Below are 15,834 nucleotides of genomic sequence, written 5' to 3'. Positions count from 1 at the left end.
CAGAAAAAACACTAAAGGAGGAAATCTAGCTCTTAAGTGTTGTCAGTATCTGGAGTCAGAGACTTCAGCCAACACCAGGAGTTCGCCATTACTTTTGCACTGATGTAGGTATTTGGAGGGGGGGACATCAAGGAAGAAGTCGTTAGGGATTTTTTCCAAGATAGAGCAAATAAGTTAGAGAGCCAGGAACAGAAGGCAGCCTAAGTTTCAGTTATGATACCCTATATTTGATCTTGCTGTCTCACAGCTAGTTATAATAAAATCGCTGTGCCAGACGTAGAGAGAAATGTTTTCTTTTGATGATGTCTTTAACAATATTCCATATTCTCCTAGGTTTGCCCCATCCCATCCCAGCCTCCTCAGCCAGTTGTTCCAAAGCCAGCTCAATCTGTCATACATGTCCCATTGCAACCAAGCTGTCCAGGCAGAGGCAAGATGGCAAAACTCATCAATCCAGAAGAGATGACATCCAGGGATTATTACTTTGATTCCTATGCTCACTTTGGAATTCATGAGGTAATAGTTATTTTTATTTTGGCAATTAGTACTTCATCATCACCATCATCATCATAATGTAATTTCTTAGTTATTTATCCCCCTCCCAGATGGTCATTATTACATTCTGCTGCCCTTCTTCAGAGACTGCATAATTTGGTAAGTGCCAAAGATATCACCCACTTCTCTGGAGACCTGCACTCAAAACCCTCTGCCCCACCTAGATCCTTAGGTGAGCTCTCCACAGGGCTCATATTAGCTATCTGTACATTGGTGATCTTCATGAGTGCATCAGTGTAGTGCATTTGTGAAGTGTGCAAACTACCCCAGCCACACAGGGAAACTACCCTATTGCTAAGTTAGGTCTTGTGCTCTCTTGAATATCCGAGCACAGGTGCCAGTGGGACAGCTGCTGAACTGGCAGGATAAGCCAATTAATTTCTGGCATGTTGCTTGAACACACACACTGTGTTAGTGGGAACATGTGCCCCAATAGCCTCCAGTAAGTACACCCTTGGAAAGAATTTAAAATACATAGTGGACCACATTTACCATCAAAAAAAGTTGACTGTTGACCAGTTCTAAAGAAGACAGTAATATCTTATTTTCATGTGACCCTCAAGGATGGGGTTTTAAAAGACTAGGATGCAAAAAGGCCAACGATGTGAAATCAGTGTCACTTTTCCCAAACCACGTAACAAACAGCATTTATTTCCACTACTCCAGTAATTGTTCTGAGGCAAGAAGATTTCTATCTACTGAATACATCTTGCTGGTGTAGCATTCTCAATCCCAGAATGGGATAAGATAGAGGAACAATTTAGTGGGAAGGAGACCTAAAAGAAATATAGAAGACACATCAGACACCTCAAATCATATTGAGCTCCTGATCGTTGTCTCATGCAGTGCAAGGAGTACCTGGAGCCTCTTGGTGATGGTGGGAAGTAGAAGGTTTCCTCCTTGGCTTGTAGGAGGTGTGCACTGGTAGAGGATCTGTGTCAACAAGTAAAGGAGCTTCCAGAGGATGTTTGCAGGCTTTGCAACATCAGGGACATGAGGAAGGGAGTGACTGGATCTTCTCCAAGATCCTGAAGGTGCAAGAGCCTAAATTCTCAAATGTATTGAAAGGAGGGACAGTCTCCAGGGGGAATCTGTGCTTAACCAGGTTTGGAAGTGGAGACTCCTCTGTTGGTGAAGGCTGGAAACTATGACTTCTGGCAACAGGAGGAAGGCTCCTGAACCACCTGCAGATCTCTAGCTACAGAATAGGTTCAGTGCCTTCATTGTAGACGAGGGGCAGGAAGTTCTGTCCAATGAAACATCAGAACCAGTTGGCCCTGGACCATGCAGAAGCACTGAAAGGAAGCAATAAATGATAGTAGTGGAAGACTTTCTCCTGCAGGGCAGAGGGGCCCTCTTCTGTTGGTCCAACCTGCTGTTTAGGTGTTTGGATCTGGGGCATTGTGGAGATGCTGCTGACATTTGTCCAACCTTTAGACCAGCCTTGGATTACTTCTGCTGCTCCTCCACATGAAAACAAAAGAGACCTGAAACATGTAAAAAGTGACTGCGTGGCTCTTAGGATGATTATCAACAGCAAGGTGTGTGAGATGGGTTTTTTTGCCTCAATTCTAACAGTGCAAATAAACGCTTGAGGAGAAGTGCTCCTGCAGGTCCACAACTGGTTGTTCAGTGTGTCAATGCCACGTTCTCAGCTTTTATAGCTACAGTACCCTCTTTGAGGACTGAGATCTGCTAGGAAGAGTTGGAATCCACCTGACTAACCAATCAAAAAGTGTCTTTGCCAATAGGTTGGCCAACCTGGTGAGGAGACCTTTAAGCTAAGAATAATAGAGGAAAGAGACGATGACCTACAGTCACATGGGAAAGTGGTGGACTCAGTTGGTAAACAAAAGGTTCATATAATCATAGAATCACAGAATTTTTTAGGTTGGAAGAGACTAAGTCCAACTGTTAACCGAGCACTGCCAGGTTACCACTAAACTGTGTCCCTCAGCAGCACATCTACATGTCCTTTAAGTACTTCCAGGGATGGTGACTCAACCACTTCCCTGGGTGTCTGTTCTAGTGCTTTGCAACGTTTTCTGTGAAGAAATTTTCCTAATATCCAACCTAAACCCCACCTGGTGCAACCTGAGGCCATTTCCTCTTGTCCTATTATATGTTATTTGGGAGAACAGACCCCAACCTTGCTACCAACCTCCTTTCAGGTAGCTGTAGAGAGCAATAAGGTCTCCCCTGAGTCTCCTTTTCTCCAGGCTAAATAATCCCTGTTCCCTCAGCTGCTCCCCATGAGACCTGTGCTCTATACCCCTCCCCAGCTTTGTTGCCCTTCTTTAGGCACGCTTGTTGCATGAAGAGTAAGAATGTGACATTTCCCTGCCAGGGCCCCAAGGGCTCACACTGAGCAGTTTCTCAAAGTCAAAAAGTAGGTTTAAGAGTTCTGTCTCAGAGCCCCACTAAGGGCTTGATTTGAGCAGTTTAAAAAAAGGGATAGGTTTGATTTACTAAAGTGACAGATACAATAGGCTCAGAATTGCCATTGATAAATGCACTGACTGCAAGAGGAAAATTGAGCTTGAGATCATAATTCCCAGGTAACGTTTGACACGGCCAGAGGTGCAAGCCTCTGTCATAGTGTAATAGACAACAGCAGTACCAGGAGAAGGGGTACCATATATGGGAGGTGCAGTTCTTACCAAGAAGGTGCCCATGTCTTGGGTGCAGGAAGAGGAGAACCGCCTGCCAAGCATCTCTGCTGGACTTGCAGACTTCCTGCCCCCTGCCAAGAGAGGTGTTCCTGTTGGCATGTTTTTGTATCCTGACCCTGTCTGTCCCTGCCTTCCAGGTGACATTTAGCATGAATTGGGTGGAGAGTTGAGTAACATATTTATGTATGATTAGTATGTACTCCATTAGGCTCATTACCATATTTAGGGGTGTACACTTGCAGTGCTGGGGTTAAACCCCCAGCCCTGAATGAGGGTTGGCATATGGGTGATGTTCACAACCAGGCAGGAAAGCCCCTCCTGGTGGGTTTTCACCCAGGGTCTGTCCAGCCTTGGGTGGGAACTGATGAGGAGATCCCCACCACGTGCCCCCACAGTAACTTGGAGGTGGGGGAAGAAGCCACCTCTGTAAGAGCTGATGCTGCTTGGAGTTGGGAGACTGGTCTATGCAGTGCCTGTGCTGTGTGGGGATTCTGGCTGTGGGAAGGGCTCCCTGACTCTTCATGGTGAGTGGAGATCCCACGACGGCTGGGCTGGAACACGAAGCTGTCTCTGAGTCCCTGCTATGTAACTGCACTCATGGGCTGGATTGGCTCCCACCTCCCACAGCTTGGCTCCTCGGCCAGCTCACTCCCTCCTCGTGTCCACTGCAGTGGGTGAGTGCTTTGGCTTGTTCCTCCTCTGGCTGTCGGGCGCTTTGGGTCTCTGGGGTGTGATGTGTAGCAGAGGGAGGAGTTTGGCTGCTGCTCTGCCTGTTACTGATGATATTATTCTATACTGGGCAAGTGGTCAGCAGAAGAACAGTGTAATATTATTTTGCTGTTAATTAGGCAAAGGTCTTTGATTGGACACTATAGCCTTCAAAATCTGTGTCACAGCTGTTTGCTTTTGTTTGCTTAGCCAAAATGGGACTATCTTATTTTCAGAAGACTCCTTCCTTCAGCTGATTGGCATGGCAGCTCAGTGAGTCTCCACATGCCCAGAGACAGCACAGGAACCTGATGGTCCCAGACACCTTAACCCCTCTCCCAAAGCACACCAAGTTAGCCCTCACTCCTGTCTCATGGCAGGCTGGGTCACTCAGGGGTACAGAACTGAACACAGCAGTCAAGGGGCAGCCTCACCAGTGCAGAGTGCAGGAGACAGTTAGTTCCCTAGTCCTGCTGACCACACTGTTCCTTATACAAGCCAGAATGCTGTTGGCCACCTGGGCACAATGCTGGCTCATATTCAGCTGGCTATTGACCAATACCCCCTGGTCCTTTTCTGCTGGGCAGCTTTCCAGCTGCTCTACTCCAAGTTGGGAGCACTGCCTGGGGTTGTTGTGACCCAAGTGCAGGACCCAGCACTTGGTCTTGTTGAAACTCATACCACTGACCCATCAATACAGCCTGTCCAGATGGTGCAGCCTCCCTGACGTCTTGCAGATCAATACTTCCACCCAGCTTGGTGCCATCTGCAAATTTAATGAGGGTGCACTCTATCCCCTTGTCTAGATTATTGGCAAAGATGTTAAACAGGAGTGGTCCAAATACTGAGCCCTGGGGAACACTGGATTTATCTCCATTCACCACCACTCTTGGGGCCTGGCCATCCAGTCAGTGTTTTACCCAGCAGAGGATGTGCCCAGCTAAGCCATGAGCAGCCATTTTTTTTTTTATGAGAATGCTGTGGGAAACAGTGTCAAAGGCTTTACTGAGGTCCAGGTGGACAAAATCCACAGAGTCACATTGTCGTAGAGGGACATCAGGTGAGGCAAGCAGGACCTGCCTTTCACTAGTCTGTGCTGCCTGGACCTGATTGCCTGGTTGTCCTGTATGTGCCATGTGATGGCACTCAAGATGATCTGCTCCATAACCTTCTTTGGAGCTGAAGCCAGATTGACAGGCCTGTAGTTCCCCAGATCCTCCTTCCAGCCCTTTGTGTAGATGGATGTCACATTTGCTGACTCCCAGTCCACTGGGACTTCCCCAGCTAGCCAAGACTGCTGATAAATGGTGGAAAGTGGCTTGGTGAGCTCTTCCACCAGCTCCCTCAGCACCCTTGGGTGGATCCCATCCAGCCCCACAGACCTCTATGTGGTGTGAGCCTCTTAGTCAACCAAACAGAGCAGAAGGGCCCCACCCCATTGTATAAGAACACAAAAAGGAAGTGCCAAGAGGCAACATTATGCAGGAAGCATTCCTATCTTTTCTGGAAAATGAGCATCAGAGTGAGACTCTTTGAAGTGCTTGTGCATGAATACATCCAGCCTGGGGAATGAACAGTAGGAATTAGAAGTTAGTGTGCAGTTGCTTGGCTACGGTCTCACAGGGGTCATGAGGTTGCTCACATGACTGGAATGCCACTTAATCAAGAAGAAGAAGAAGTAGATGAGTTCTTCTTCACACAACTGAAAGAAGTATCAAGTCTGCAAGAGGCATGATTCTGATTTCTGGTCCATGGGATACTTTAATCACCCCAACATCTGCTGAAAGGCAGTGGGACATAAGCAATCCAGGACATTTTTTGAGTGTGATGATAAATTCCTGCCACAGATGATCTGAACCCATGGGAAGCTGGGGGGATATATGTGGTGCGTGTGGTGCTCTGCTCTCCCTGATACTTGCTAAAAAGAATGAACCAGCTGGGGATGTGATGGCCAGGACAGGCTTGGCTGCAGTGACCATGAGATGGTGAAGTTTGGGATCCTGAGAGCATGATGCTGTTTGTCTTATTGACAAACCTGGCTTTCAGGAGAGCAGTCTTCACCCTTTTCAGGGATCTGCTTGGAAAAGTATCATGGAAAATGGTCCTGCAGAGAAGGGTTCAGAAAAACTGATTTTCAAGGCTCACCACCTCAAATAACAGTCCATCCGGACATGCAGGAAGTCAGGCAGCAGTGGCAGGAGGCCTGCATGGACAGACAAGAAGCTCCTGACAAAATTCAAATCAAAAAAGAAGCATAAAAGAGGTAGAAGAAGGGCCCTGTGACCCAGGAGCAATTTCAGGGCCAGGGTTAAGAAAGCTAAGTTACATCTCTGTATGAATCTGGGAAGGGATGGGAAGGTTAACAGAGCAGGGCTTCCCTACGTGCTAACAGCAAAGTGCAGACTGAGGAGAGGATGGGACTGTTGCTGAATGAGGCAGCAAATCTGGTGACAAAGGACGTTGAAAATACTTGTTCAGTTCTGGTTTCACTTGTGAGACTTGCCTTCAGGAATCCCAGGTCCCTAAGATGAGTGACAAAGTGTAGAGTGGGGAAGACTTGCCCTCAAGAGAGAAGGATCACTTAATTGAGACATACGTAAGCCTGTGGGGCCTGATGAGCTGTTTCCACCAGGGCTGAAGAAGCTTGATGATGTCATTGGCACAAAATTAACTGGAAAAAATACTTGTTACTGGGAGGTGTTTAATATTCTGGCTATGGAGGCTCCATCCTTGGACATTTTAAAAACTTGATTGGACAAGGCTATGAAAAACCTGTTCATGCCATTTGTGCCTCTTGTTCTTTAATTCGTTACCATTGGGAGGGCTCTGTCCTTCCCCACTCACCAGATGTTTATACACATTGATCGGATGCCCTGAGCCTTCTCTCCTTCCTAGCTCACTCAGTCCTTCCTCACGTCAGATGCTCCAATGCCTTAATCATGTTCACAGGCCTTCACTGGATCTGCTCCAACATCTCCTGTCCTGGGGAACCCAGAGCTGGACACAGGACCCCAGCTATGGTCTCACTAGTGTTGAACCACCTCCCTTTATTTACTGGTAATGCTTTTTTTAGTGCAGCCCAAAATGCTCAAGGGCACACTGCTGGCTCATGATCAAGCTGCTGTCCACCAGGTTCCCAAAATAATTTCTGGCAAAACACTGCTTTCCAGAGAACCAGTCCCCAACCTACACTGGTGCATGAGGTTGTTTCTCCCCATGTGGAGGACTCTGCATTTGCCTTTGTTAACTTTCTTAGTATTGTGGCTGCTGTCTATGCCCAAAGCAGTGCTGTGAATAGGTTACATTCTGGTTGTCAATTGTAGCAGTGAAGTAATATTTAGAGAAACAAATTTTTACAAAGGATGTCATGATTCTTCTTAATAATTCAGTTCTAAGTAGCTAGCATTTTATAGTTGGTTTGATGTGTGCACCCCAAGTTAACTTGAAAAACTCTTTGAGCTGTGTTGTTAGTAATGGTTTAATTATAGTAAGAATGCATTCAGCAGCAGTGTTGAATGCATATAAGCATTTCCAATAATAACACAATGCTTTTTTTTTTATTCCAGGAAATGTTAAAGGATGAAGTGCGCACGTTAACATATAGAAACTCAATGTATCACAACAAACATGTTTTTAAAGACAAGATTGTCCTTGACGTTGGAAGTGGCACGGGAATCCTCTCCATGTTTGCTGCAAAGGCTGGAGCCAAGAAGGTTTATGGGGTAAGAAGACTTCCTCTCATATTTTGAGTGAGTTTGTTCATTTTGCCCGAGAATTTGGATTGGTAAATTACCTTTTCTTACTTGTCTTGGTTTGAAATTATTCTTTTCAAGCTCTTGCATGGCTTGATTTACAGTGACTTCAGTGGGGTTCTGTTACTTTCTATGACTTGTGGTAGTGTGCCTTTTCCAAACTGAGGTGTAATGTCTTTTCTGTGTGGAGTCTTTGATCTGGTAGACATCTGCATTTTTTCTTGGCTGAAAAAAAAAATTGTTAAATGAACTTGCTCCTTACTCAGAGGTGTCAAAAGGAATGTCTTGCTTTTTTTTAGTTCTTAAGTTTTGCAACTTCCCAGTCTTAGAAACAAATTTCTAAAACACACTTTTCCCTGTACATTACAACTCAGTGAATCAAGCATGAAAGCATGTGCATGTTTCTGTGCCTACAGTAATGCTTTTCAGAGGCAGAAGGGTATGATTACATTAAATACTTTGAACCTTAGGAGCATGAGTGTGAAGTTCTCTGCAGGGAAGTCATTAGAGCATAGATTTGCTTCCTAAGTATATTAAGTTATTTGTACTGACTCTAAAGTGGCAAATACAATTTACTTTTGGTTTGGACTTGTGTCTGCAGGGCAAACAGATCATAGAAAAGGGCAACTAGGTTTTGTTTCTTTGTGTACTCCTTTGACAAAATTCTTTACTAAAACTTAGTTGGCTACATCTGTGCATTTGAGGCCACGCTGTCACTGAGTATCTGAACTCTGCATCTCTATTGCTGGTAACGATGCAAGAAATGCAAGAGCTCCTGTTCAGTTCTCAGGGGTATATCTTCAAAATCTGATATTAATTCTGAGTGCCTCACCTGACTATCAGACTAGAGCATGGATGTATAGATAGCTGAAATCAGAAGGTGCTGGCAAAAATTTTTGAGTTTAAGCGTGAGGCTTAATATAAAGAATTGGCAGAGAGGATGTATTTCTTGTAAACCAGATACAGAGTTTACCAGTTTGGAGCCTCAAGGAGAGTAAACCCGTGGCCTTCTCTGGGGCAGGAGTGCAAGTCTTGCACAAAGATGTTGCAGTGCTGCAAACGCAGAAGCATGTACTAAGTGTGATGCTGTGCTCCCACCTTCCTGTCTCCCAGATCCCTGGCCATATGGTCTTTCTCCCTCTCTTGTGCTGGCATTGGTGCTTATCTGGTTCTACAGTAAGCCTGTTCACTGGCAGAATATTTACCTAGTAAAAGAAAATGAAATACTTTTCCACAAGTTTGTTGGTTTTTTTTTGTCTTTGTACTTCTTTACAGTTCAGGCTGCACTTTAGACATTTATAAAGCTCAGTGGCACATCAGTGTGAGCTTACTCATGGAGTGTTCAGTACTGAAGCTGGGAGGTGTAGCTCTCAAAGGAACTCACTTAGGTGTGAAACTCCTCTGCCATGGCCTGAGAGCTTCAACCTCCTTGCCAGGTGAATTACCTCACCACAAACCCTGTCACAAAGCAAGCTGCAGAGCTGTGTCTGTTGGAAAGCAGATGTTTCAGGGATATGACAGTGGCAATCTTACAGTCAAATTCAGATTTTATGGTCCTATTGGCAAAGAGTGCCAACAAGTGAGTGTTCCTTTTAAAAAGCAAACATTTGCCATGAATTATTACATAGAACTGAGGTTTCAGTTTCTTGTCTACAGTTAGATGTGATTTTTTCAAACAGTGTGATGTGGGAACCTGTTGACAGATTCAGAGTGTTGGTTTTCAGACTACAGTGCCACTAAAATCACTCTCCTCTTTCACATTCTTTCCTTTCTTCAGATTCAAATAATACCTTGTCACTACCTTGTCTGGTTCTTCTTATTCCTTCTTACTCACTGTTGGAACTTAATCCTTGCTACTACCTCAGCCAACTGCTAGAATCATCTCTAGGTCTTCAGGAGATGTAAATCAGAATTACTGACTCATAGAAAGATCTAGTTTAGAAGACCTCTGGAAGTATCTAATCCAACCTCCTGCTCAAAGCAGACTTACTTTTAAAGCTGTATCAGGTAGTTCAAGCCGTGTCCAGTCCAATCTGGAAAACCTCCAAGGATGAAGACTCTAAATCATCTCTCAACACCTGTTCCAGTGCTACCATCCACAGGAATTTCCTTTGCCACAGCCAATAGCTTTTGTGCACTTCAGAGGAGAGTTTGACTTCGTTTTGTCTGCAAGTCCTTTTTAGACAGTTAAAGATAGCTGTTGGATAAGGGGGTTCTCTTCTACAAGCTGAACAGAACCACTCCACTCTGTTGTTCTTTCTTCATGTGCTCTGATCCCTAACCCCTGTTGGAGGATCATGCCATGATGTTCATCTACCTGGGGAGCTACTGTAAGACATGTAGAGATTGGATTGGCATGTGGCTGTTGGTGCTTGAGGGGGGTGAATGAGGGACAGAAAAATACATTCAGTTATCCCTTGAAACCTTTGTTCATCTGGTGCATTTAGTCATACAAAATGCAGCACAATGACTGCAGTAGAACTACCTGAATTCTGTGGTATTTTTCAGACAAATAAGGCAGGGTAGAGAAGGAGTCAGACACATAAAATAAAGGCACGTGTCAGATGTTAGCTGATTTGGATGAAAAGGTGCAGTGATAAGGACACAGTCTGGGGGAAAAGAAAATATGGGCATGTGGTGACTGCTTCAGAAAAGAGCCAGGTAAAAATGGAGACATTTGTGGCATTAGACTGAAGCCTGAGAAATAAAATGAAAGTAGAGATGAATATAAACACAGAACAGGATACAGCTGAGGAAACTCAAGGGTCCCTCAAGGCTCCATACTGCGACCACTGCTATCTCATGTGGCCATTGATGGCTTAGAGAGTGAGATCGAGTTCACCCCCAGCAAGTCTGCAGAGACACAGAGCTGAGTGGTGCAGCTGATGTGGCTGGGGAAAGGATGCTCTCCAGAGGGATCCACAGGCTTGAGAAGTGAACCAGTGTGAACCTCATCAAGTTCAATGAGGCCAAGTGCAAGGTGAGGGCAATTCCCAATGTCAGTGTGAACGGAGGGCTTGAGAGCAGCCCTGCAGAGCAGGACCTGGTGGGCAGAGCTGGGTGTGAGCAGCAGCGTGTGCTTGCGGGCCAGGAAGCCAGCTGGTGTCCTGAGCTGGGTTTGGGGAAGTCTGGCCAGGAGGATGGAGCACGTCTGTGTGAACAGAGGCTCTGAGAGCTGGGCTGGTTCTCTAGTAGCCTAGAGAAGAGAAGGCTGCAGGGAGACCTTATTGTGGTCTTTCAATAGATAAAGGGTGCTTACAAGAAAGGTGGAGAGAGACTTTTGACCAGGGCCTGGAGTGATAGGATAAGGGGCAATAGTTTTAAACAGAAAGAGTAGATTTAGATTGGATATAAGCAGCAAATTGTTTACCGTGAGGGTGATGAGACACTGGAACAGGTTGTCCAGGAGTTGTGGATGCCCTGTCATTGGAGGTACTTAAGGTCAGGTTGAACAGAGCTTTGAGCAACCTGATCTAGTGGGAGGTGTCCCTGTCTGTGGCAGGGGGGTTGGACTAGATGGTCTCTAAAGGTCCCTTCCAACCCAAACCATTCTATGATTGTAAACTGAGGTACAAACGTATTTTATTCAAGCACAGTTTTTGTAAAATACAGTGCTTTGGGAAGTTGGACAGATTGGAGCAGGTCGCTGACTTGAAGGATTACTGGGGAAAAACTTGACAGTACAGATTTTTTTTTTCCTATTTCTTCACAAATTCACCGTTGTCTTTTTCTGAAATGAATTGCTTTTTAAAATGAAATTGTCCCACAGTATAGTGTCCAAGTCAAAATAGAGACAACCAGCTCTAGCCACCAGAAAGTAAGTTTATTTCCTGAAATATATTTCTTCCTGGAACACTGAGTGGTTTTTTATCATTTTGTTGCTTTGAGAGTGAAGCTGATTTTTTTTAAATTTCTAGTCATTCATGAAATAGAAATTTTTATTTCTTTGCATCTTTTTCTTTAAAAAGGTTGGAAAGCAAACTCCAAACACCTACACACCCTTGCTTTATTTAGAAGTCCTCCAAAACAAGCAGAAAGAACGGGCAGTGGAATTTAAAATGCCAGGCAGATGTGAATACAAATAGGAAAACTGAGTATGTTATAATGGCTGTAAGCACAGACATCTAGTCTATACTTTAAAGGAAGAAGAAGCCAGAGAGAAAGGATGGAGTTCTCCCCACGGGATTTCTGCCTTGGACTCTCTGGACTGGCACTCTGGTGCTCCCTTCTACAAGCCAGTTTTGGTTTAGATTCAGGCCACTGAGTCAGACATCTTAAGGAGCAGTTTATATCCCCAGGCAAGCGAAGCAGAACTAATGCTGCTGTTCCCATGGGGACAGGCATTGGTAGGATGACTGCTGGTATGTCTAGTTGTTTCGTGGGCTATATAAAAAGAATAGTGGATTTGTGTGTCCTTCCACCCACTCTCCTGCCATCCATGAGTGCCACCACAGAGGTCAGGCACGGTCTGGTGTTCAGAGGTGAAATGGCCTTCACTGGACGTACAAAGCAGCTCACTAGAGGTCATGTCATCCTCCTTGACGTTCCCATAGGGGAGCTGGAGAGACAAGGATTATACAAAGTATTGTTGGCAGTCAAATTTGGAAGAGGTAAATTTGGAACTGATTTGGTGACTACCAGCAAATTTCGCCTTCATGATTTTCAAAGGGAGATTAATGGAATGCAGAATTTCTCTACCAGATATCAAATGTCATTGCAGACTTGGGCTTTTATGCTAGAACTCAGATTTTAACAAATTTGGGGGCAAATCTAAAACTAGAAGCATTTTGTAATTACTTGCCTAATAAAAGCCCAGAAGTGGTCACAGGAGAAGATGCACAGCTCTGGATGGCTCTGTGATTGCAGTGCTGCCAGCTGTGTCTGCTGTGGGAGATGGCTGGTTCTGGCTGGATAGCACACGTTGCCAAAGATGACCATGTTTTCACAGAGAAAAGCAATTGCTTCTTGACACAGATCTGTATGGGCATCAGTTTGAATTTTAACCTTATTCACAAAGTTTGTTTTAAAGCTGTGTTTTAAAATGCGTGAGGAAATGTAGCACCATGCTAATTCATTCCCTTCAGCAGATTGGTTCTGGGGGGGGAAGAAGGTGACATTCTGCAGTAGCAGGAGTAAATTAAACAATACAAATAATAAATGATGTCATTTTGTTGTTAGGACCTCTTTTTTCCACACTTCAAAAGTTTTTTAAAAAATCTTACCTATATAAACCACTTTAACTCAAGCACAGACTGGAGTTTAAAAATTAAGATATCATTGACCATGATCCTGCCAACACAGGTTTGATTTACTCTGACAGTGGTTGCATGTTCTGCAGAGTCTTTGCTACCTTCAGTAGATTTTGTTTTATTCATACAGCTGAGCTCTCTAACACTCTTCTCCTTGCTTTTCTTCTTTTCTTTTTTTCATAGATTGAATGCTCAAGTATATCTGACTACTCGGAGAAAATTATCAAGGCCAATCACTTGGACAACAGTAAGGCAGATATAAAAATATTCTCTTCAGGAGAAGGAAAAGATAACTCTTTTGCTTTTTCTGATTAATATATGTTGTGTGGTTTATATCTAAATAGTAGGTTTGCATAGATTACTTATGTGAAAACAAAACTAAGCACCTCATTCTAGGCACTACAACAGTTCCTAATGGGAGAAGTTACTTCTATAGATAGTTCTAGGCTCAAGACAACAGAAGCAAATAGGACTCCTCAGCAGGCAATTTGATTTAGCAAAGCAGACAGAAGGCTTGTTTTAGAGCTGAACTTCCCAAAATTTTTCAGCCATTTGAATTCTGCCTCATCTCTTAAATAGAATCAATACACCCACACATTTTCCATTCAAACTGAAAGAAGGTTCAAAGCAAAAAATATTCCATAGCAATACAGATTTTTCACTAAGAGCTTCTTCTGATTTCCAACTTTTAAAAATATTTTTTTTTAAAAAAAACATAGACAGACATTCACACAAACTAAAATGTTCAGTTCTCAGAACAACAGTATCATAGAATTTTTTTTTTTCTTTAAGACCATTGACATTTCCAGGACTGTGGAAACACTTCAGTTAAAAAACAAAACAAAACAAAATAAAACCAACCCAACAAACCAACCAAAAACCCCTAAAAACTAAAAATACCCCAACCTAATGAAAATTCTTAACAAGAAATAATCTCCAGCAAGCTCTGTTTCATGTCTTCAGTCCTCCTCAAAATCACTGCACACAAGATAAGTTTGAAACAACCTGAAAAATCAGGCTTTTTAAAGTGAGGCTGTGAGTCATTCCTTCTTTAACAGTGCTTTGTGAGGAGCTTGCCTCTGCTGCAGAGCAGCACAGGTCATAGCTGGCCAGACTATTATTTGCCCCTACTTTTAGCTGGCTGTGCTAGTGCTCTGCCAGCATATGCACAAGAATAGATTTCTGTTCTGGTTTAGATCTGCTGTAATTTTTATTGCTGTCACTAGCAGCTTCTGACTACCACAGAGCTGTTTTGGAAGAAGAATCTTTTGTACAGCGTGTGTATTTGAGTCGTGTGGTGTGAATAGAACAGCAGTGACGTAGGATGTGAGGCCATCCAGTGTGTGCAGCTTCTGGTTCAGAAAAAGAAGGAAGCAGAGGACCACAAAACACTCTCCTCCACAGCAGGGGTAAGGCATTGAAGCAGTGAGGTGCTGACCTCAGTTTGGTTATCCTGCACCTTTGGTGCAGAGCCTGTATATTCCCAGAAAGGCCTTTCACAGACAGCATACCACAGACCAGTGCATTGCCAGCAACAGGAGCTGTGTGTTATCAGAGTGAGTGAGAAGGACTCATCATGCTCCAGAGGCTGCAGAGGGTGTTTATCTCTGCTTCCTCCTCCTGCTTTTCCCACAAGCAAGTCCTTGGCAACGCTGGAGGAAGAAGTAGAGACCCCTGCCCTTTGGCAGGAGAGCTGCCTTGTTCAGCAGCCTGTCCATCTGCAGTTTGGGCTTCACTATAAACAAATCACATAACGTGGCTTGATGGTTGGACTTGATGATCTTAGAGGTCTCTTCCAACCTAAAGGATTCTATGATTCTATAGTAACTGAACTAACATTTACAGTTACATGCTTTACAGTACATCCACTTTTCTTTTAATGCAACCAGGTACTGAACCAAAGGATCTTGTTCCTCATGGAAATCTTTCTTTTTCCCCTTCTAATTGTCTAAAGAAATACAGTCATAAAAAGGGGCTGATCCAAGAGAAGCCCCACTGTTTGCAGAACAGATACAGTAAGCTGGGGACAGCAGTCTCTCCCCTCAGTGATGCCTTATGAAGCTGTTTCATTAGAGTGAAGGGAGATGGGTAGTGCTGCTGCTGCTGCTGCTGCTGGTTACACTGTCACTGTTTGAGATACAAACAGAATGCTTCAATTGCAGGCGTGTTGGTCCAGCAGCTGTCAACAGTGCTGAAATTCACTCCAGAAAAATTATGGCAGTGAAAGTTCTTAGAAGAAAAGAGAACTAAAGAGAATGAGTGGCTGGAGCTATTAGCTGTGAAAGGAAGGAGATTAAAGAATGAGAGGGATAAGAGAACTCTGCTCTTTCCCAGTCAGGTTACTCTTAACAGCAGATCTTTGTTACCAGTCTGAATTACAGTGTTCCAAACTCTCAGGGGGCAAGTCTGGATTAAAAGACTGCTGTGCAAATAAAGTGGCCACATCTCGTTAGTTAATACTAGTACTGCATGTATTTTGGAAAAAGAAAACCTCATTTTCTCTGAGCTCAGTTCTAAAAATCACTGGACTAACTAGCTAACCTAGTTCTAGCTAAATGAGCGTAGCTATCTTCATCTTCCTCAAACTGAATGTTGGTCACTTCCATCAATAAAAATAACCATCATTAAAAATTGCTGTTTATTAATACAGTAATCTTATCAATTAGTAATGGAAAGTAAAATATTCCCTATTGACTTTATTCCCGTGTTTCAAGTGTATCAACTACCTTGTCAAGGAAGAATCCAGAACTGTGAGACTTTACTCACTGCAAAAAACAATAAAACAGCAGACAAACCCAAGCTAAAAGTTATTTGTTTAAAGAATTCAGAATACATTTTTAGGTAGGATGTATATTTTTTTAAAAAAGCAAGAATGACTAGTGAATTCTGTAAAGCTCC

General features: G+C 43.8%; 1 protein-coding gene across 1 annotated transcript in view; it reads left to right on the top strand.

Annotated features, from left to right (window-relative positions):
- The first annotated feature begins 326 nt into the window (after positions 1-326).
- LOC103782034 (protein arginine N-methyltransferase 8) overlaps positions 327-15,834 on the top strand; it is a 32,765-nt gene continuing 17,257 nt past the window's right edge. Inside the window, exons 1-3 of the mRNA XM_008949766.1 lie at positions 327-516; positions 7,502-7,657; positions 13,120-13,183. Coding sequence (XP_008948014.1) covers positions 436-516; positions 7,502-7,657; positions 13,120-13,183 — 301 coding nt within the window. The 5' untranslated portion in view covers positions 327-435. The remainder of the gene's footprint in view (positions 517-7,501; positions 7,658-13,119; positions 13,184-15,834) is intronic.

The sequence above is a fragment of the Merops nubicus genome, unplaced genomic scaffold, assembly GCF_000691845.1.
Source record: "Merops nubicus isolate BGI_N331 unplaced genomic scaffold, ASM69184v1 scaffold641, whole genome shotgun sequence".
Lineage (NCBI taxonomy): Eukaryota > Metazoa > Chordata > Aves > Coraciiformes > Meropidae > Merops > Merops nubicus.
The sequence above is the reverse complement of the archived record's forward strand: the minus strand, read 5'-3'. Positions and strand labels throughout refer to the sequence as shown.